Source organism: Rhinolophus sinicus, chromosome 15, assembly GCF_057876585.1.
Source record: "Rhinolophus sinicus isolate RSI-liver-muscle chromosome 15, RSI-T2T, whole genome shotgun sequence".
NCBI lineage: Eukaryota > Metazoa > Chordata > Mammalia > Chiroptera > Rhinolophidae > Rhinolophus > Rhinolophus sinicus.
Window position 1 is genome coordinate 103,895,948 of NC_142515.1, and position 24,548 is coordinate 103,920,495.

The window sequence follows — 24,548 nt, forward strand, 5'->3', positions numbered from 1 at the left end:
TCACAAAATGAATTGTATCTTTCTTTAATCTCTGGAAGAGTTTGTGGAAGACTGAGATTATTTCCTCCTTAAATGTTGGTAGAAGTCACTAATGAAGCCATCTGAATTTAGTGGGGTTTTTTTATGAGAGGATTTTTCAATATTGATTTAATGTCTAATGATATAGGCCTATTCAGTTTTGTTAAAGTTATATTTTTAAGGAATTTGTTTTAATCTAACTTTTCAAACATATTGACATAAAGTTGTTTATCTGTAGTGATATCCCATTTTTTAATTCCTGATATTGCATATTTGTGCCTTCTCATTTTTTCCTTGATCAGCTCGCAAAAGTTTTATTAATTTTATTAGCTATTTTGAAATATCAACTTTTGGCTTCATTGATATTCTCTACTATACATTTACTTTCCATGTCATTTATTTTTGCTCTTTATTATTTTTTCCTTCTTCATTGTTTGCTTTATTTTGTTGTTGATTTTCTAAGTTCTTGAGATAGATGCCTGGCTCAGTCTTTCTCCTCTTCTAATATATAAATTTAAGGCTCTATATTTCCCTCTAAGAACTGCTTTAGATAGCTATGCCCTATAAGTTTTGATGTGTAGCATTTTCATTACCAGTCAGTTCAAAATATTTTCTAATTTCCATATTGACTTATCTTTGATCCATAAGATATTTAGAAAATTTCTTATTTTCTAATATAGGAGGATTTTCTATGTATCTTTTTTGCTAGCATAATTGCATTATTATACATAATTGGAGATGTGTGTGGTACCAAACCCTTAAACCCTTATAGCACTTTCCTTAGAGGAAAAATGTTAAATATAAGCTCTGTAGTATTATGAGAAAGAGATTTGAAAGTTCAAATAGCACATTTGCAAATAGCAAAGATACTATATGCAATATTAGCATAATTGTATTCTGGTAAGAGAAACGTAATTCCTATGATTTTAGTCCCTTTGCAACATATTGAGATATTATGACCTAGTATCTATTCCATGTGTGATTAAGAAGGTCTAAGGTACCGTGTTTAAAATATGTCCATTAGGTCAAGTGCTTTAATTGTGTTGATCATGCCCTCTATATCCTCTATATATCTATATATAATAAGGCCCCCAAAACTCAACTTTTCTGGGATTGGCAAATTCCCTACAATAGTCCTCTGCTTACCTATCTGGTAAATTTTACCTGGTAATTCCTAATCATTTTGTCAGCTCTTTGATGTGACACTTTTAATATATTTGTATATTTTATCAAACATTTTGGGTTGCTTTTGATGAGAAAGTTGATCTGAATAACCTAGCCTGCCATGTCCAGCACCTGGAAATTCTAGTTCTTGCCGATGTTATCAGCTCTGATTTTGCTCTTATCTATTTTAACACTCTTTCATATGAAGTAATGTAAGTCTTCTGACTTCATTTCCTTTTATTGATTTTATATCATCTTAGCAATGTATTCATATTTTAAACAACCTAACCATTTCCACCTAAAATATGTGGAATTCTTCCTGGACGAAAGTTTTCAAAAGCCTATTTGAACTTCTTCATCTTGCAAATCCTTAGCAGGATTATAAAATTGTAATGGGTATTACAAGGAGCCCATGAGGACAGAAACTCTTCACTGGATTATGTGCTACTGTTTCCAGTCATGGGCTGTTGAGTTTTCTGTTGACTGACAGCATTGTGTAATAATTTGGGACAATGTACCATAGATGGAAAGAATACAAGGTTTGAAATTGTGCCTGTAGGTCCAAATCCCAGCTCTATCCTATAATGTACTAACTGGCTCATAGCAAATCACTTTACCTCTCTGGGCTTGTTTGTTCATCTGTAAAATGGGTCTAAGACCCCAACTCACAGGTTACATGCATGTAAGCACCTAGCACCATGCCCAGCCCAGAGAAAACACCCAGTAGAGGTCTTTCATTCAGTTTGGAGACACCATGTCCTTAAACCCGTATAGAACTAGAAAGGCAAAGGAAAAATGTTAAATATAAGCTCAATAGTATTATATGAGAGAGAGATTTGAAAGTGCAAATAGCACATTTGCAAATAGCAAAGATACTATGTACACGTATGATAATGTTATACAAGGAAAAGTGCAACTGAAAGAACAATTAATAAAGAAAAATATCAGTTAAATTCTTTGTTTCACTTTTTTTTTTTCTTTTCTGAAATTCTTAAAAGAATGGAGTCCCTTTCAGAATTCATAATGCTGGGTTTGGGTCGTTTTTGCATTTTATATGTGTGCAGCTGTTGCTCTACTCTAAGTATGCACATCTGCTCATTAGCAATACAATATAATTTCCACTGTCTAATTATTTGCAGATGATTCCTTGTACATGGTCTAAAATTAAAAAAGATATTCCTTCAAAACTGGTGACTTATTTAAAACAACTAACTTAAAAGGGTCAGTGCAAGAAAGTTCAGCTATTAATTCGGCAAGTTCAAATATATGAACACCACATGTAATTGCCAGCTTGATGAGAAACAGAAGGAAAATAGGATTTTTCCCTCTCCATTTAATGTATCCCAGTAGATAGCAGGGTGGGACTTGCTCCTTCACCGTGCACCTGAAAAGAGGTTATGGAACAAACCTGCTCAAGATGGAATGGACCAACCCACCCCCGATTCTCTGGGGGGAGGGGTGGCACCTGGGAATAACCTGCAATGCTTCACGGCGAGTGGGAGATGTGGGATCAAAGGGCACGGAATGGAGAAGAGCCCCGGGGGTCTCTAGTTCCAACCATGGCTGTGGAGCTGCATTCATCCCCTACTCATGGCTCTGAAGGCTAAGGCAGCAGGCCAGGTCTGTGCTCCTGGGGCCGCACGACACCTAACACCACAGGTAGTGTGGCCCAATGGGGCAAGCCAGATGAAGCTTTCTGCGGACAACTGGGAGCTCACTGTGGGAGGGCGGTGTGGAAGGGAAAGGGCTGTTGACTGAAAATAAAGGGTATGAACCAAGTATAGGAAATGATCAGCAGTATTCAGAACACTTACTGGGGAAAAATGATAGAGAAGAAGTGGAGAAATACTGGGGTTCAAGCAAGGCAATCAAACAGGAGCCGGTGACATGGCTCTTACACAGGCAGTGAGTGCAGTGGCTGTTACATATGGCATGCTTACTTTCCGCCCAACACTGGGCTCTGCCCAGCAAACTATATCCACTCAGATTTGATCTGGTTTTTGATGATTGTGGTGTCAGCAGCAAAGTTAAGGAGGCTTCTATCCACCAGCCTCACCACCACCACCACCAGTAACAGTTGCAGGATGATAACATAAACAATGCTGAAATCATTCCAATTAAGAGCAAGTACAAAAGAAACTCTATGGGAAGAAAACTCACACGTTAGTAGATGAAAAGTAAATATTTTCCCACAGAAATCAAGGGCAGTGTGGATACAAAATAAATCAATAAATCTGGGGAAATTGTATTGTTGCACTGAGAAGAATATAACAATGCCTGTCATTTGCAAGGTACTTAACCATTTTCAAGCTATTTTCACATTATTTCACTTAATTCTTATGATAGCCCATGAAGTAAACCGTACAGACATTATTATCCCATTTTCTTAGATGAGAAAACAGAGTTTCAGAACGAGTTAAGTGTCTTAGCCAAGGTTACGATGTGGTTGGGAAGAGGTCCCACTGGGGCCTGAACCCAAATCTAAATCGCAGGCTCTGCCATGTTGGCTGGAGAAGAAGACTGGGGTAGTTTGGGAACTACATGATCAGGAATGGGCTTCAGTCTACCCTTGGAAGCCTGGCAGAACTTTATTCGTCCCACGAGTAAAACAGAAAGCCAGGATAGGGCATAATAGCTTAAACAGTGGTATCTGAATGCTTCGGCAAACGTACAGGTTTTGTGGTAATTGGTAAATTAAGAGAAAATTGACTATCCCATTTACTGGCCAAATGTATAATGATGCTATTAGGTCTGTTACTTCACCTGACACTAATCCATTGAGCGGCACTCTCTCAGAACTCACTGCATATTGGATGTGGCATAACAGGTGTCTGGTCCCATCTATGTCTGTAAAAGCTTCACACTGTCTAATAGTTCTCTTACCCTTCAAAATGGTGGACCACGGCGACTTCCTCCTTTCCATTACGTACCAAGAGCTGCCCTCAGCACCTTGAAACAGTGAAGGACATGCAGGATTTTTATCTGTCTGGCCTATGCTGTGAAGATCTGATTTAACTGAAAGGGGACTTTATAGCTTCAATCCTTGCTGCTTCTACTACAGTGCACCCTTGATGTTAGCAAGAATCCCCACATTTGCAAAATCATTTTAGGATACTGGTCCTCCCACAAAATGAAGTACATTACAACTAAAACACTCAAGTGGCCCCTTCAAATCCTTGATGACTTTATAAACAAGGTACTAAAGTTTTTCAACGTTAGTACTAATTCAATATATTTTAATTAAAATACATTTCTCGTGAGTCATACTTTTGCTAAGAATCATGTGTTTCCTGGGCATCTCTTCACCTCAAAGGTCAATGCCTTCTCAACGTTTACTCAATTTTTGTCTTTTTGCAGCAGTTCAGGTACAGGCAAGAGCATTCCTCAAGCAGTTTTTACGAATCACTTACTCTTGTTGCTGAAAAAAAATACCTAGAATGGGCTATTGCTTCACACAGTTCAGAGGCTCCACCAAAATCAACATGCTGCTGTTTTCTGAAACATCCATTTTCTAAGTAAGAGCAATCAGTCCTACGTGCCTCTACTTCCATCATCTGCTCTATTAGGTTCTTTTCTGGGCCACTTTTCACTGGGAAATGGGATCCGAGTTACTATGTGACTCCAAGTAGAGAATTAAGACGCTGTCGTCAGATGGCCAAGTTCACCTGAGCCTAGCTGTCTCCTGCTGCACGCCCCTCCTGCAGGGGGTGGGCTTCAAATTATTACCTCAGAAAAATTACAGGTGATTACATGTTTCAGACCTTCAGGATTCCCTGGGAATATAAATCCATTGATACCAGAGTTCTTGTGAACTTAATTTTTATTTTTTATTTTAATGTTCCAGTATGAACATATACTTATTTTAATGATTTCAGGTTAATATTTTGGCCTGTGGTCTTATACACATTTATCTAAATGCTCATTTAGTCTTGGTACTTTTGGGATTAAACTATTTTCTTCCTCCAGTAATGTATTTTCCCCGTGCGTTAACCAAGAGGTTGGACAACTGCTACTTATTCAAGACTACTTAGTGATTTAGCACAACTCAGTAGAGCACCTGGCAAACAGTAGAAACAAGATATCTGCCATTAATAAATGATTGTCTTTTACAGTAGTTTAGGAATGTTGAGAGGTGATCTGATATATTCTCAGGCCATATATCCCAAATCTTAAATCACAATTCTTAATTCTGAATTATCAAGCAACCCTCTAAGCAAACCACCAAGAAGTCTTGAAGAAACTGTATTTAGTGTCCTCCATTCCGTGTCTGCGTCAGTGATAACACTATTAACCAAGTGCTTCAGACCTCTGGTTTGTAGAGCCAAGTGAACACGGTAAACTAACAGCTCTGAATATAATGAGCACAATGATTGTTCAAGTTGAATAAATAGATTAGTCAGGATTTTTGTTGTTGTTACAAATAACAGAAATCCAACAAACTAGCTGAAGTTAAAAAAAAAAAAAAAAAAAAAAAAGAGGTGGACACCTAGTAGTTCTCGTTGCTTGGAAAGCTACAAGGAGAGCTCTCACAATTGTAGGAAGAGCTGTAGGGACAAGAACCTCAGAGTCTCCTGTAGGTTCTCTCTTCCCCTCTCTCATCTTTCAGTGTCTCTACTCATCTTCTTCCCTTGCATCTCCTATGAACAGGCTCTTCCCACACGCAGAGCACGGTGACCTTGGCATCGCCAGCAAAGTGAAAACACTTTTTTTCTCTCATACAATAGTTCCAGGGAAGGACTCTCATTGGTCCTGCATGGGTCACATGCCTATTTTTTGGATCAAACATTGTCGACAACAGGAAAAGATACTGTGATTGGCCAGGTCTGGATCATGTGATCACTCCTTTCACTCTATTTCCAGAAGGCTCATGGGAAACCCTACAAGGCAGAAAAATATTGTTACCGTGCCCATTACACTGAACTATCCAAAAATTAACTCTAATAATAATGTGGAAAAATCAGATATCTTGTGATTTAATACGTGTGACTGTATATATTGCATCAAGCACTGTTCTAAGCAGGAAAACATACATGTGAAAGGGAAGAAAAACTCTCCTCTTACATGTGTAATTTGGCCAAATGTCAGGTTAAAAAACGTGTTGCTCAACAGTCAAATCCCATTGTCCACAGACCCCATCATTAGCAGTTTCATGGTTTGATTTATAGACTTGAAGCTGAAGCTTAACCAGATGACCTCTAGAGTCTCTTCCAGTCTATGAGTCTCTGAACCGTGTTAGAATAAAAATACCTCTGGAAGAATAGTATACCAACCTATTATATTATTGGGCAGGGCTAACTTGTATCCCCCCACTACTCCCAATTCATATGTTGAAGTCCTAACCGCCAGTACTTCAGAATGTAACTTTATTTGGAGAGAGAGTCTTTAAAGATGAAGACGAAATGATGTCATTTGGGCGGACCCTGACTCCATCTGACTGGTGCTCTCATAAGAAGAGGCGATTTGGACACAGACACACGCAGAAGGCAGATGTGGGAAGACACAGGGAAAAGACAGCCTTCTACAAGCCAGGTCAACACCAGCCTGGTCACCACCTTCATCTCAGATTTCCACCCCTCCAGAACTACGAGAAAATAAGTTTCTGTTGTTTAAACCACCAGTCTTTGGTATTTTGTTATTGTAGCCCTGGCAAAAGACTACAGATAGTAAACCAAGAATGTCAAAAAGGAACAAGGCAAACTTGATATGTGGGATGGGGAAACCGAGAAATTCTTTTAAGGTTCTTTTAAAGGTAGAATTCCCCGAGATTCAGGGTCCAGTACTAGTGACCTAATTAACTGACGTGTGCTGGCAAAGATGGGATCAAATGGGTAAGATGCTAAGAGAAGGAAGGAGAGAAAAGTGGATAACAGACTTCACCGTTTTCCAAATATTACCAGGGTTAATTAAGCATAAGGTGATTCTATCAGAAAAGGGCATCATGGCTGCCTGGCAAAGGCCACATAGCCAACTCTGTGGGCCTGTGGGAGCCTGTATCCTACATGACGGCAGGCTTCCTGATATGAGTCTCCACTGGGAATTTTGGAGCTCTCGGTATCCTGCCCCGACCCTTGCCTTTGAGAGGCAAATGGCTGAATGGCTGCTCCATCTGCATCCAAGGCTTACCAGCATGAGTTCCTGGCCCTCACTACCTTTATTTATGATGCTCACCAGTCAGAGCTTCCCACTGAGACAAGCTTAGCTAAGCCTTTAGGCCTGCTGTTCTCATATGATGAGACAGAACAGTAGTCCAAACTCTGGCAACACCTGAACTTCTGATTATATTAGGTCGGTGGAAAAGTAATTGCGGTTTAAAAGGTTAAAAATAACTGCAAAAACCACAATGACTTTTGCACCAACCTAACAGTATTCTAGCCCTACCAGTCCTCTACCGTCCCTGTCCTATACTTCACTGCCCTCCCACCAGGGACTCATCCTCGTATGTCCAATCAGACTTCACTACCATGGGAAGCCTGCTCCTGGACTCCTTCTTGACCTTCACCCACAGTGGTGGATTTACCTGGATGCTGGGCCTGCCTTACCCTGGCTCATTTATCATTTTGTGACTCTTGCCTTTGGCTCTGACTTTTGCTCTCTGGCATGTCACCCTGTATTGGGTGGTTCTCAGACGCAGAACTTAGGGCCCATCAACCTGTGCTGCTGGAATCAAACTAAGGTTCCACCACAAAACACAATGCACATTTGGAACAACACATCCCTTCATCAGGAGACAGCCAATACAGCATACCTGCTACCCAAAACCCTGACACCAAAAGGAAACTATTTTTGTTAAATAGACTGATTGCCAAATGAACAGGGTTTGTGAAAATCGCATCTGTGATACAGGACTTTTCCGTTCATAACCGTCATAATAGCAGATCCTCACATTGGCAAAGCAGCTAAGGCTGTTAGGCTGCAATCCGGAAATTGCTCCATTATTGAATATTACAATGGTATCTGCCAACATAGGATTTTTGCTTGTGTGTGCATGCAAATAAAATTTCTGGCCACTATTGTTTATAGCCCAAATATAGTAATATCTCCATATAACAAATTCCACAGAAGAGAAATGAAATATTTAAATAATGCAAGCAAATTCACCTAAGTCCACATATACTTCTAGAAGAGCATGACCTGTAATAAAGGGTTAACAACAACAGCAAAAAATAACGCAAGCATTTTGGACCCACTGAATACTGCATTTTACCTTTATGTTCTTTTTTTTTTTAATCACCTACCGACATTTAAAAGAAAAAAAAACCTGATAATGTCAAAAGATGAGAAAGGCTAAATTCAGGGAAATAAAGAAACCATAAATCAGGAAAACTTTGGAACTGCTAGAAAGACACTTTAATTTTGTAGACAAAAGACTGCATTAAGGAGGAATAATGCAATAATCAAAGGTGAACGAATCTCTATTGTCTGGCGTCTTTCTCTGTGGGAATTTTCCCACCCCAGACAGCTGTAAAGGGGGGAGGGGTGCCGATGGTGGCTGTGCCTTTATTCTCTCACCCTTTTTCTCCCCAGCCCCTCCTCTTCTCCGTCAATAAATGTCTGCAATCATATTCTTGAGCTCCTGTGTGATTTCAAGGTTCATCTCTTCCATGCAGCTCAAACACTAATTATCCCAGCTGTAATTAGTAAGATAATTAAATACTGGCTCCCTCATCTACCTTGGGTCGGGTCATGATTCTCCCAGAAGACCTTGAGCAGTTCTTCAAAGCTGATGTGTTCTGGCTGGTACACCACTCGAACTACTTCTGCATGGCCCGTTTTTCCTTGAAAGAAACAGAACCAAAATTTACAACCAAAATTTATTGACAATATCAATTTATTACAAGTTATTTGTGTTTTATTTTTTTAAAAAAACACACACGTACACCTGAAATCTATGTAATTTTACTAACAATTGTCACCCCAATAAATTAAACACACACACACACACACACACACACACAACAAAACAAAACACTAGACCAAGGCTAAAATTCTTCCCACTAAAGGGTGAGAACATAACTGTCCTTTAGCTAATGGTTTCATTCTAAGTCTCTGTCACTGGTTCTTTTTCCATACATTCAGTTGTCCTCTAGCAAGCTTCCTGAGGATGATAAAGCCTCCATCGTGCTCTAATTTTTTTTTTTCAATTTCATGAGAAAACAAACTCAGGTTTTCGTTTTTCCAACCTCACTGTATGAATCATTATGGATCCACTCTGATACAGTGCTCAAGATTTGAAACTCTGCAAAGGGGAGTGAAACAATTTATTTTTATCATCTCCCCACGCTATATGTAGTAAGCTCGGCTGCAGTACAGAGTGAGATGGTGCCAGATAGAGAAATCTGTAAAAAGCAGGCTTATAACTTGTTCACATTAGATACATTCCTTAACGGAGGGACAATTTGCTGCACTGTTAACACCCAGGCAAGGGTCAGGTTCAGACACCCAGGGGGGCAATAAGTGCTTTCCCGGCCTAATTTGTCTCTGTGGTAAACAACTACTGTAGCAAACGTCTCTCTCTAGCACCCGTACCCATTCTTAACGGTGTCGCCCACGTTTCTGTGGATCAGCAAAGTGCGTATCTGCAGTACTATGCGTACCTGTGGGATTCATGGCCTTCCTTCCTTCACAGTGTTAGCGCACAGTAAATAACAGACACCTCCACACTAATATTGTCTCCATATTTAAATTTGTTTTCCATCTCTTTTCGGTCACCTATGTGTAGGAAAGAATTTAGCCTTGCCCAAAGAGATATGTGGCCTTTGTTTCGGTCTCTGGAAGGAAATCTGTATCATACCTGATCGGAGTGTCCTTTAGGCTGAGGCTGGCCACACCAACAGTCTTAGAGTAAGGCTGGCCATACCCAACAGAGATAGGTCAGGGCCGGCTATGCCGGAAAGACCAACCATGTGACTAAGAGTGGGGGCTTTGGTAACACAGTTGTCCTAGAGACTAAGTTCAACCCTATGGACCATCAACCAATCACGCCTATGTAATGAAGCCCCAATGAAAACTCTAGATACCAAGGTTTGGAGAAACCTCATGGTTGTCAATACTCTTTGCATATTGTCACATATGGATGTCACGAGGGTAACTCATCCTGACTGCATGAGAGATGACACAGAAGCGTTGCCTTAGAACCATTTCAGATTCTGCTCTATGTGTCTCTTCCTTGGACTGATTTTGATTCTTACCCTTTCCCTGTAATAAACTATGAGGATAACAGCTCTCGCCGAGTTCTGTGAGTCCTTCTAGCAAATTATCAAACTTCACAGTGGTTTTGGGAATGCCTTGAGTTTGCACCTTAAGTTGCAAAAGTGTTTTCCCGTATGTTGGTAATCTCACCTCAATTCTCACAACTACCCAATGGTGTAGGCAGGGAAGGTAGAAATCCCTATTTTTTCAAATAGGAAAACTGAGATACATATTTAAATTTGCCCAAGGTTGCATAGCTACTAAATTTCTGGACCATAACTTGAAAAACTACCTCCAGACTTCTTGTCCAGTATTCTGTCTAATACATCACAGCAATAAGAACATGAAGAACCCAGAACAGGAAAGAAATCTAGTCACTACCTTTAATCTTTTGTTAATATTTAAAGTTATTTCTGATGTTAGAAATAATAATTTGCAAACAATATGAAGCTTTAAAAATGTGCAGACGTATAACAAAGAAAATAAAAATCACCTATACTCCTACCACATAAGTACTATCAATGATTTTTTACCCATCTCTTTCTGGATAGGTACAAGATACACACACACACACACACACACACACACACACACACCACGTATCACCACATACGACTTGTTTTATTGTAATCAATACATCATGCTTGTTCCACTTTCCAGCATATTGTATTTCCTCATATGACTGCAATTTTTTTTTTAAATACCATTTATAATGACCATATACCATTGCAAAGATGGTTGTACTATTACTTATTCAATGGTTCCCTGTCATTGGGCATTTAAAATGAATCTTATTTTTATCTATGAATGTAAATATTGTTTTCACATTTCTGAGGTTGCCTCAAGCCATAGTTATATAAGTGGCATTTCTAAATCAATATTTATAAATATTTTTAAGTTTCTTGATACCTAGTGCTGAATTGCTACTCAGTAAAGTTGACCTGATTTTCTCCCCCATGGGCCGTATAATTGAGGGCCACCCTCAGTCTGGCCCTAAACATTTTACACAATTGTCATATGTTTTTCATCATTACCAATTAATAGCTGGAATACAGTATTCTATAATTTTATTTTCAATGAATTTAATTATTAGTGAGTAAAAAAAGTCATGTTTACTAATAATTTTAATTTCTTATGTGCTCTAATTTTTGTGATGTCCTTTTTATATTGGGTAATTACTATCGTATTAATATTATTAATTGGTCAGTCTACAAAATTTTAATTCAAATACAACAGTTACATGAGTTAAGCATCTAAGCAGATATCATACTAACAGACATGGAAAGAATGATGGGGAAATTAATAGGAAGAAGACATACCAGGTATTATAATCACGTTATTATAAAACGATTTTTGATGTACTTTAAAAAATTACTCTTTTGTACTTTGAAATGTTTAAAGGAATGATTTAACTACATAAGACTTAAAACCCTCTGAATATTAAAAATGGCAACAATATGTTACAAACATGACAAAATATTTGATAAGGAAGGCATAGAAAGCACACTAGAAATAAAGGAAAACAATGTAAACAGGCAATACACATAGGAAGACAAAAATGTAAATGAAGACAAAAAATGCTCAATATTTTTTAGTGATAAAAGAAATACATACATATTGAAACATTAACATGCCATCTCTTACTGATTACATTTTGCAGAACTACATAAAAGTGTAGCTAGTGCTGATGAGGACACAGTGTAAATGACTACACCCTTTGGAAACTCCATTGGCTTACGCAGCACAAGCCACAAAGATTAAGATTAATTCACCCTAAGTGATCCTGGAAATCTATCTCAAAGATATAACTTCGAATCATGGAAAAGATATATACATACACAACAAAAATTCACTGCATCATTATTACAATGGTAGAGTACTACAAGAACACCCAAAATCAAACAAACAAACAAAAAAATTTTGGTATAGTCACATGATGAAATATCACACAACTATTAAAATATAATGTCCTAACTCTAGTAAAAACTGTTACTATTTACTGAATGCTGACAAAATGGCAGGCACTTTACCTACTTGATGTTTTTTAATGCTCACAACAAAATTTTTCCCAATTTTGTTTTTTTCTGTTGTGGGAAATACATATAACAAAATTTACTGTTTTAACCACCTTTAAGTGTACAGCCCAGTGGCATTAAGCACATTCACACTGCTGTGCTACCATCACCACCATCCATTTCCAGAACTTTTTTCATCTTGCAGAATTGAAACTTTATCCATTAAACACTATCTCCCCATTTCCCTCCTCCCCCCTGCCTCAGGTGAGTACCACTCTACTTCTGACTCTTGAATTTGACTACTCTAGGTACTGTTTATAAGTGGAATCATGCAGTATTTTCTTAGTGAATGGCTTATTTCACTTAGCATAGTGTCTTCAAGGTTCATCCATGTTGAAGCATCTGTCAGAATTTTGTTCCTTTTTTAAAGCTGAATAATATTCCATTGTATGTATACATCACATTTGATTTATCCATTCATCTGGCAATGGACACTTGCGTTGCTTCCACCTTCGGCTATTGTGAATAATGCTGCTATGAACATGGTGTACAAATATTGCTCACAACAATTTCACATGTGGTCCCCATTTTACAGATGAGAAAACTAAGGCCTCTGCACAAGTTTTCTCACACAGTGTCTTACAGCCACTAAGTGGCAGGATGCAGTGAAGAGCCAACCAGGTTTTAATCAGAGGTAAAGCTTGGGTTCCTTCTATGACCCGGAGCCAGGCTCTTAAACATAGATTCCTGAAGCCACCAAGTGACAGCAAATGTCATATAGGCAGTGGCACAGATGAGAAATCACAGCAGTAGTGTAATTGACATCCAGGCTATCATGACTGTTTTCCAGGATTAGGCTCTGTTTTTGTGGCATCAATAAGAGGTCAGGAAAAATTTCCACTCACCAGCAAACACTTTCAGACATAATCTAAGCACTGACATTATTTGTGGAGAGGTTTTAAAAAGTGTGGTTCTTTCAAAGAAACTATTACCATTAAAATTCAAGATCCACCTGCATTGATAAACAGTGTGGAAAAGCCCTTGTCAAACTCACCTTTAAGTTTCTTTATTTTATTTCTCCAAAGAATAAGAGCTAGTATAAAAATACACAGTGCAAATGATCAAAAGGATTAAGGGGCTAGGAACCACACACAGAAACGCTCATCCTGCAGGAATTCACCCATGTGCTAGGCTAATTTGATTCCCGAGACCAATCTGCAAATACTTTCTCATGCTTCCAGAGTTAAAAGGCTGTATCTTAAAAATACTTCGAGTTGTTACTTCCCAGAACTTCGTGCAAATAGCAAAATAGATGTGATGTGCAAACGTGCTTGTTAACAATTCACAGCGCATTGCAGTGCTTTCACATTGTTGCTCAAAAATATCTTGAAAGGAAAAATGAAAATGATGAACGTCCTCCCTGGGCATTTTCCTGGGTCTCCTCACCCAGTGACAACAAAGGAGGATGAACAAATGCACAGGGGTAGATTATGGGCACGCACTCCAATCAGACGAAACATTCCAGAAGAGACATAGGCAGTGTTCCGGGGACAGAAAAATCAGACTTCTGGAGTCATCTAGAGCTTTGTAGAAGCCAAATCATCGACAGAACCAGGTGTTTTTAAAAAGAACCCCAAGATAAATTAGACAATTCTTAAAGTTTTATGTCGCAGCTTTCCATCTCATGAAGGAAATGTTATCTTCAACTACTTCGATGTTTGCATGATTAGTTTTTGCTATTAGGTTGGTGCAAAACTAACTGTGGTTTAAAAGGTTAAAAATAATTGCACAAACCGCAATTACTTTTGCACCAACCTAATACCTTGTGCTGGTGAGAAGAGAAGAGAGAGCAGGGACATGGCCTACCCAATAGGACTGGCTGAGTGATCTGACATTAAAAAATACTTACATTAATAGATCAGAGGCATCTTTGTGCTGAAATTTTCTGCCACTTACTTAGTCCTCACCTAGATGAGCATCCATGCTGAGCCCAGCACTGTTCACCTACCTGAGAACCAATCCCCTAAACGGAGTCATACATACATGCTCTGCCCTGCTTCTCTGGCCCTAACTGCTAAATTCTATGTAAACCTCACCACATGTCTTACAAGGGCCACAGCTACTACTCAGAAGAAAGTATTAGATACAATTAATGCAACTGTAACACTTTACTGCATGGGTCAACATTACGTTTTACTTACTCATTGATTAATAAATATTTACTGAATGCTTACTAAGTTCCGGGTACTATGCCGAGTGCTAGGGATTCAATGGTGACAAATGTTAATACGGTGACAACAAAAGACTCCTGCAGCATGGATATTGCCTATAGTCTGGGTCCAGGTAAGGAACTACTCTTTCAAAGAAAAAGACCCCATCTAGTTTACGTATCCTACAGGCAAGATGGCAGGTGGAAATGAGCTATAGTTTATAGTTTTTATATTAAATAATAGCCATTCTTCAACTCTCCTCATCTTTCCCAGCCAACAAGACCCATCTAAACTGTTAATCCCAATCAAAGAGCACACAAAAAGATCCAGGTGTTTGAAGGGAAAAGGGGACCAGTGGATGACTAATGTCTCCCTTTTCCCATACAAGATTCAAAACACTACTTTCCTCGTGCTAATTAACTACAAAGAGGTAAGATGTCAGCTCAGTTTCATCTCCAGCTCCTGCAGATAGAAAATGTGATTTCCAACAATGTACTCATTATAAAAAAGAATCCTAATACATCAAAATTGGATGCCCTGTGGAGTTCATTATAGGATTTGAAGAGTGTCTATACTGTCATTTTATCTTGGCTTTTTTTCCTTTTGTCTCATCAGTCACTTAAAGTGTCCAAAGAGAAACGTAAGCTTTAAAAAGCATCCTAAAAAAAAAGAAAAAGAAAAAAAGCGTCCTAATGATGGAAAAGTAGAACAAATATTGTTAGAGCAATTGTGGTATTTTTTGGTCCACCATGGGGAGACATTGTGGGGAATTGATAATCCTCTGGTGTATATTTAATACAGATACATCCTTCAGAGATTATTCTCTCACAGGAGTGCTATAAACACAGTTGAGTACTTGATCAAGAAAATTCCTCCAAAAAAACAATAAACTACAACCACGAATTCTTCATGCTACTAGAGGTTTCTTACTGCTACAAAGCTAACTAGGAGCTAACTAGTCTCGGAGTGAGCAGCTCACTAGTTTCTGTATCCCACCTGCTGATTATAGATGTTGGCCCTTCACGTCCTTTCAGCTATTTTTTCCAGAACATGAAGTGTATGTGATTGGGCAGAACAATGCCTGTTTCCTAGGCCAGCACCAGCTCCCACTCCACCATGAGATAGGCAGGCATTATGAGATAGTAGCAAAACCAACCAGCCAAGTAAGGAATCACGGTACTCTTGTAGCCAAGAGAGAAAACACAGCTTTATTAAATGGCTTGATTAAAACTTAAAAGGGTGTTGCACACTGAGAAATTATGACTCCTCGATGCTGCTAAATTATACTCACCAAGTCCAAAACGAGTCCTGCTTGTACCTTGTTGTGAGTGGGCTACGCAGGAAGAGGGGTTCCCAACCCTATGCTTTAGAATCACTTGTGGAACTTTTTGAAAAATACTCACACCTCCCACTCCATTCCCACACAGGGATCCTGATACAGGAGATCTGGGGTCCGCCCTGGGCATATGCAACCTCACAAAACGTGATGTGTGCTTTTGATGCAAAGTTGGGAAAGGAAATTGTGAAATTAAGCATTTTATATATGTGGCTACACCACGGGAGAGAAACCAGACAGAAGCTGGGTTTGTTTGTTTGTTTGTTTGTTTGTTTGTTTGTTTGTTTTTTAACAAAGTCTCAGGATTGTCAGGGACTTGAAAGGTCATCCAGCCAAATGACACCTGGCTTCATCCCACTGCAACATCCAGATGACCACTTAAAGGGACAGGACACGTACTACTTCACAAAGTAGTCCATGCCATTGTTGGAACGTCCCCATCGCTGGGAAGTTCCACCTTTCCGGAGTCAAATCTACTTTCTTCCACTGGTCCAGGCCATGCCTTCTGGGGCCTCCTCACTGCACAATGACTGCCGAGAAGGCTGAAAGTGGAGGACATCAGGGGGCAGATAAATGGGCACTGACTTCGGAGTCAGAAGATCTATATTTGAGGGTAGAGTCTGCCAGATAAGCCACTAACCTTCTCTTCATCACAGTTCCTCATCAGTAACACGGGGACACTGACATCTGTCCCGTCAATCTTAGAGTCGGCTGAGAGCATTAAATAACAGACATACTGGGGAAAGCACTCGGGTAGTAATCAAATCTATGATGTCTGTGCTGGTCTTTCCATATCGGTGGACGACTCATGATGAGCCACGTCGTCATGGAATTTCACTGTGAAAAGCCAGAAGCTCTCCAACATTTACGATCTAGGTGAATACAAACAGAATTATACAGACTGCTTTATACAGACAAGCAAAGGTGGGATTCTTTGGGTCAGCTGCCCAGGGCAGGTTTTCCTAAAAATGCATGTGTTCCAAGTAAGAGTAAAAAAGATGACTAGAGAACCCCTGAAATCACGATAAAAGAAGGGGTCTTTAAAACCAAGTCAACCAGAGGGTCAGGGGAGAGGCGGGGGGTCGAAGAGGGTAGAAGAGGGTCAACTATATGGTGAAAGAAATGACAGGGTGGTGAGCACACAATGTGAGCTATAGACGATGTGTTATAGAATTGTGCACCTGAAACCTATGTAACTTTACTAACCAATGTCACCCCAATACGTTTTAATTAAAAAAAACAAAAACAAAGTCAGATTTTTTTTTTCTACATCTTCAATAACTATTCTCAACTCATTAATAACATGGACGAGAAAAGGCAGCCCCACTGAAGCTCATCATCACTAACACGCTGCTTAAACAGAATTTCCAGAAGAGCTACTTCAAGTCATCCAAAGAGAATAAAGATAATAACTGCCAGTTCATTTGGCACCCGAACCACATTACAGTTGCTTTTTAAGTGCAAGTGGTAGTACAGTCTTCTCCCAACTTACAGAGGACATTATTTATAAATACCCCCAACAGGGATGATTTGCCAGGATCATCCAGAAAGCATGGCTCTGACTTATTTAGATGTATAAACTCACTAACAGTAAAGATAACTTTAGGCATAGTTTCAATATTTCTGAAAAGAACGGAGCTATGAGCTACAAGCCTTCAGATTTGTGCATTTCTTAGCCCCAGGCTGAAATACTGTTGCTGGTCTGGGAAAAGTCTTGCCTTTGTCTAGCTATTCAGTATCAAAAGCATCAGTCATTTTGTGTAGTAAAAAAAAAAAAAAAAACCCAAACCAACCAACCCACAGCCTTATCTGGCTGGAAAGCATATCAACAAAATGAGAATAGGCTCAATCTTAAGTTTGTAATTGACTATGTAAGTATCACCTAGAAACTCTTTAAAATATCTATCTGCACAACTAAACCAGCTGATTCTACAAATTTAGGCAAATAGAGTCTAATTCGGGCATTCTTAATGGTGTGATATCACTTCCAAGGGAGGAAACACTGGCTCTTGAAGGACAAAATCATCTTACATATCAAAATTGTGTGGCCCTCCAAAGGGCCACCGTATGTAAACTGCCATATAGTAAATCTCTGATAGTAAATGTCAATGGGGGGCAGGGAGAATAATTAGGAAAGAAATGGCTTTAAAAATCTCCCTAGGGTGGCTATAATTTTTTAAAGGCTGAGAAACACTGGTGGTCACGTTCATTCAGTGAATGCATCAGTATCCTCAAAATGATCAAACAACTCACCCTAAATCCTGCCACATCTTCATTCTGGATGCGGCTTATAATGGAACGGAAGCACCAGACGAGGGATTCATTCAACAAGTACTTATCGAACGGCTTGCATGAGCTCTGCGCACTCTTTGGGGTACAGCGAATCCAACAATGAATAAGACAGTTCCTGGCCTGACGGACTTCAGAGTCCAGGAGGGCAAAGAAACATGTAAATGGGAACTGACAGGGTAAAGCAATTCTTGCTAGGAGAGGGGTACGCTCTGGGTGCTGTGGGAGTACATGGGCAGAGCACCACAGCTGCCCTTGAAGAGTCCGGGAAGACTTCTCAGAGGAGAGGATGACTCCCGCGCTCTACCACAGCCTCCGTGGACCCCTGGACCTCTCTCATGACAACGTCACATGCGTCAGACATCCAGGCAGCCCAAAACAAAAAAGGGAAGCATTTACCCAGACTATATGCTTTTGCCTGTAGTTATTTTGACTTATGAAGGGAAACAAGGCCCTGAGCAAAAATCCATCAGTCCGGGACACTAATAGCAAGCCCATCACATCAGAAGGGTGTATGTCTCAAAGGGGCTCCTGTAGTAACTAACAGCAGTGTCCCAATTTCAGACTTAAGGTAGCTTGTTCCTTATTAACCCAAACACTGTATTGGACTTCTTGTTCCTTAAGATGAATGGTAATCGGTAAATGTGGGACGACAACGACAATATTTTAGATTTGTACAATACTTTTATAGATCGCAAAGTACTTCCATATTCATCAATTATCTATTAAGTCTTCATAGTAACCCCGTGTATCATTATATCCATTTCACAGATGAGAAAACCAAGACTCAATGAGGTCAAATGGTTTCTTTAATTAAGATCACTCAGTAGGTGGCAGAGCACAGTAGGTTTGAGTCAAGGCTCCAACACAGTCATTGATTCTATAACCTCTCCCCATAAACATTGGAGCTAAGGGTATCCACTAAATGATTGTTGCCCATGGCCAACTATAGATCCAAATTCATCTGTAATTTGACTGATATTGGGAATCTTTTAGCCTTAATTAGCAGATCTTTGGTGACAGCCCGTAATTAAATTAGGAGCCCAAAGACATGCCCGGAGGGACAAAACCAAATGGTTTCAACAATGACATGCTGAGCCAGTGTGCCAGAAGTATTGACACCGCAGTCACAACATTTGATTTGGATAAAGTACTTCTCTGAGTCTGAGTTTCCTCACCTCATCTGCAAAGCAGGTACAGTAAAAATGCCAAAAAGACACACTGCGAGCATTACACACACACAGACACACACACACAGGCTTTGATAACTATAAATTGCTCCAATTCTTCATTTCCTCTTCTCATCTCTCTGTCCCCATCCTGGCAACGCCGTAATTCAATAAACATGGGCCTGAGTTATGGCTACATGCATAGCACTAAGCCCATGACAGGAGAAATCCAAAGACACATGCTACAGAGCCCGCTCTTGGGAAACTCAACTAAGAACGCAAGACAGAAAGAGTGAGGAGCCATTGGAGAAGTCCAGGTAAGTGCTTCAGAAGTTTGGACAGGAAGAGAACAGTGAAGGTTTCATTGAGGAGGCGCATTGGACTGGACATTAAAAAACAGGTGTAATTTAGACATGCAGAGCTGAGTGTGAGGGTTTTTCAGATGATGAAAATGACAAAGCACCATGGTGCAGACAAGGGAAACCACAGAGTGGCTATGGTGGCCCAGATGAAACAATTCACAGCTTTCCTTCTGGCAAAGGTGCCAATGCCCGCAGCACCACAACACCCATGGCACTACCGGGTACACCTGCACCCTTCTTTCTGCTCCTACCAGTTGAGGGGTACACTTACTAGTCAGTTGTGTTTGTTCCCTGTTTAGACCAATTTTACTTTACCTTGTGGTTACAAAAGTTAATTAAATATCACATACAGAAGAAAAGACATAGAGTTTTGTTTCTGTTAAGAATTAAGTTGAATGCTTTAGAAAAACTCAACAAAAGGAAGTTGTTCAAAAATACTATCAAAATCCGTGTGGGCAAGACATAACATCGGGAGGGGTGATTGTCAGGGGCTGGGGAAGGGAGGCAATGGGGGAATTGTTTAATGAGTGCGGAGTTTCAGTTTTGCAAGATGAAGAGAGTCCTGGAGTTGAATGGTGGTGATGGCTGCCCAGCATTGTGAATGAACTTAATACTACTGAACTGTACACTTAAAAATGGTTAAGTTGGTAAATTTTATGCTATGTGTATTTTACCACAACTAAACAGATAAAGGAAAAAAAAGATTGAAGAAGAAATCATAAAAACCTAGATAAATTCTGTGCTTAGATTGTTTCACATCTTTAAATTCTCACTTGATTTTACAGAGCCCAAACTAGAAATCATTGATAATAATAATGGCAAACACTTAGTGCTTACTCTGTACGAAGCACGGTTCTAAGCAGTATATACGTATATTGGCTTATTTGATCTTCCCAAAGAGCCAATAAGGGAGGTGCCACGGCGCCCATTTTAAAGAAGAGGACCATTAGGCACAGAGAGGTTCAATAGCACGACCAGAAGAACAGCACCAGTAGTGGGTGGAGTCAGAATCCAGATGGACGGGTCTAGATCCAGGTTGTGCACTGCTAACCCCCACTGTGCTTAGGAAGGAAGCCAAGGAGTCACTCTAGGGGGAGGACCCCCCATCAAAAGAACGACATTGACCCGAATCTGAAGGTTGGCACAAGAAGGTACGTTTATTTAAAATTTAAAAAATTAAGGTTTCTGCGATCCTTTTCTTTTTAATGATTCACCCTCCCTTTAATCGATTTCCCTAATGAACTAATTATCATCCAAGAAAAGCCACGGATAAGACACTTCTTCATTCTACTAGAGCCAAGGATACTACTGCAGCCCGGGAGGCCAGCAGTCAGCCCACACTGGTAATCCACACGAAGGGATGGCTTTAGCTGCCCGAGCTTGCAGGGATTCAGTAGTCCTCTGACAAACACGGAGATGGCTCTGAAGTCAGCTGGTAATGATGTACTGTTTTTATATGACAAAATGTAGGCTTCACTGTGTGTCACTGGAACTGAAGAGAGTGTCTGGATGCATCTCACATGGTTGACTGGAATAGAAACTCCTGTAAGAAACCTTTCCAGCAAAGAGAAAGCTGTGTGTGTGTGTCCACGCTCACACAATATACAAGGTATGTACCTATGTACATATAACGTGTCTGCATCTATTGTTTGAACTACCTGGGCTTTCAGGGAAGTCTTTTGGACTAGGTGTAAGGAAGTTCCCAGAACTAAGAATGAGATTCTCCTGCCCTTTGTCTTCAAAACCAATCTGCAAGCTCAATGCATGTTTCCATGAGTCAGCATGACCTCAATTTTTATTTATTTATTTTTTTGGCTAGAGTGAGAGTGGAAGGAGGTTAGTTTTGGATGGAGAACCCTGGATTCCAGAATCATGAATAGAGATCTGGTGGCAAGAAAGTGAGTGGATAAGAGCGGTATTACTTCAAGATTCCCTTCACAGCCCTGTGTGGGCTGTTTTGCTGGCGATGGGTCTGGAGGCAGAGATAGTGATTAAAGAGCGTCCCCACTCTTCTGGGTTTACCCTCCTCCCCATCACTCACTGATCTCAGCACAGGGGAGAAAATGCACAGGCTTTGCACCAAGCACAGTACCCCTATACCTGCTTCTATCACCTGGGACGGCAGGGACCTGCGGGCTGGTCACCCAAGCGGCACAGAATGGACGTCTGTCCCCCAAATGGTAATGGTGCTGTCAAATAGGAGCTGCTCCACGTTTGCGAACACTGAAACATCTGGATAAATGAATTTTCCAGTTTTCGCTTGATCGATACCCACGATGTAGGTCAGTATAAATTATATGCCTTGACCACCAAAATAACTAATGAACATTAAGTTCAAAGTGACTTTCAAAATATAAACTTGAAGCTGCAGCTACATCAGTAACGATTTCTGTACTGTGGTCTCTATCTTGGCCCTCCTGCAAATTAGGGATAATTGTACTTGCCAGACGCTTACTTCAGAGGTTGGTGAGAGGATAATGTGTGTAAAGCTTGTTGGTTTTTGTGGATGAAAGGTTTTTGATGAGTACAAATTATAAATTATTACTATTCATTAGAAATCACAAACGAATGATTCCAGCTCCTAATGCATCTCTGACATCGGCATGCTATTGTACACAGGGAGAACACACCCAGTTCACAGCACGGCTATTAAACAAAACTACATCCCTCTACCTTAAAGGGAACACTTCACAGCATCCTGAAAAACCTGAAAAGTAAGTCTCACATTTCTTTGTCCCTTTACCTCAAAAGCAGAAAAAACTATATAATTAGAAATGTGGCTAAGAAGCCTTCCCCATTGTCCTTGGTTATAGGCTTCAGATGTTTGGATCCCAGCTTGATAATGGCCATCATCTTGATCAGCGCCCCTTTACAAAGCGGGCTCCTACTTCACAGACAGGGTGGGGTCAAGGTCTCCAGCACAGAGAATAAAGTGAAATTCTCCACAGAGGAGCCACTGCATAGAACCCAGTAATTGTGTACATTTGATACCATTCTCCCCGGTGGCACATGCCAGAAATTGTCTCTTAAAGACCATTTCTTAGCTACAGTATTTTCTGAGGTACGTTATATAGGGTCCACTTTGCTCCTACATTCCCTGCACTTACATCATTTCAGAGTCCCGCTTTCTCAAAATTACACCGTTGGTTTAAGCCTTATGAGCTAGTTAGCAAGGACTGACATATCCTCAAGGTTGTGTTATCTCAGTCTGTTTGCATACAATTTTATATGAGGGTGGAAATTGGAAAATTACGTTCATGTCAACGTTCTCCGTTAATTTTCATTAAATCGATCCTGCTTAATGAATAAGTTAAACTTTGTTACTGAACATTGCCAATGACAGGAGAGAAGGAGGAGAAAGAGAAGGAGATGGAAAGGAAAGAAGGAGAGGGGGAGGAGAGAGAATAGGAATTAGTACATACAAATTTAAACTAAATAGCTTCGAGCTATTATAATTTATTGGCAATTTCAGTAGAAAATGCTTTTGTTTTTGGGTAACAAGTTTATTGAGATAAAATTCACACACTGTACAATCCACCCATTTAAAGTGTGCAATTCAATGGCTTTTAGTATATTCAGAGTTGGACCATCATCATCACAATCAATTCTGAAATATTTTCATTACTCCAAAAAGAATCTCCAAACCCTTTAGCTTTTATCCTCCAAACCCTCCAACTCCTCCAGTCCTGGGTAACCATTGATCTGTCTGATTTCTGTCTCAATAGATTTCTGTATTCTGGATATTTTAGATACATGGAATCATATACTATGTGGTCTTTTGTGACTGACTTCTTTCACTTAGGATAATATTGCATGTATCAGTATTTAATTATTTTTTATTGTCAAATAATATCCCATTGTATGTATATATCACATTTTATTTATCCATTCATTAGTTGATGGACATTTCAGTTGTTTCCACCTTTTGGCTATTATGAACAGTCAAATAAGGCTGCTATGAAACCCATGCATCAGCTTTTGTGTGAACACTGGTTATCATTTTTCTTGGGTATATATCTAAGAGTAGAATTGCTGTCTATGTTTAACATTTTGAGGAACTCCCAGATTGTCTTCCAAAGTGAATGCACCATTTCCCCTTCCCACCAGCAATGTATAAGGGTTACAAATGCTTTTCTAACTTAAGACTATTAAACATCAGTATTGAATTTAAAAAGTCAATAACTCAAAAATAAATCACTAAAAATTTTAAAATACTTAAAACTGAATTATAATGAAAACACTATTACCAAAACTATTGGGAGGCAGCAAAAGTGGTTCTTTGATGGAAATTTATAACTTTAATCCAATTACATTATGAGGAAGGAGCAAAAAGTAAAAATATCAATGTACAAAGTAATAAGTTAGCGAGAGAACAACAGAATGATACAAAGATATTTGAAGGAAGGACTAAAAGAGGAAAGGATACACTAATGAAACATAAAACAAATATTCAATAGAAAAGGATCATGAAGCCAAAAGTTGATCAAGAAAAAAGAGAAAGGACAAATTACATTACAAATGAAATGGGACCATAACTATAGATGCAGCAAAGATTTAAAAGATGAGAAAAACACTATAATAACTTCATATCAATACATTCTTTAGAGAAATATCTTTCCAAGACTGGCCCACAGAAAAAGGCTGAATTCTCTTTAATAACCATTTAAAAAACTGGATCCTTAGTTAAAAAAAAGAAAAATCTTCCCAAAAGGAAAGCATGAGGCCTAGAGGGCTTTACATGGAAATTCTATAGAACAGTCAACAGATTATCCAAAACTTATACAAGTTCTTAAAGT

The 24,548-nt window shown here is 39.4% G+C and overlaps 1 protein-coding gene across 3 annotated transcripts in view; it reads right to left on the reverse strand.

Moving 5' to 3' along the window:
• MSRA (methionine sulfoxide reductase A) overlaps positions 1 to 24,548 on the reverse strand; it is a 337,239-nt gene that overhangs the window by 102,580 nt on the left and 210,111 nt on the right. For all 3 annotated transcript variants that reach the window (XM_074338344.2, XM_074338345.2, XM_088792546.1), the window contains exon 4: positions 8,853 to 8,957. In XM_074338344.2, coding sequence (XP_074194445.1) covers positions 8,853 to 8,957 — 105 coding nt within the window. The remainder of the gene's footprint in view (positions 1 to 8,852; positions 8,958 to 24,548) is intronic.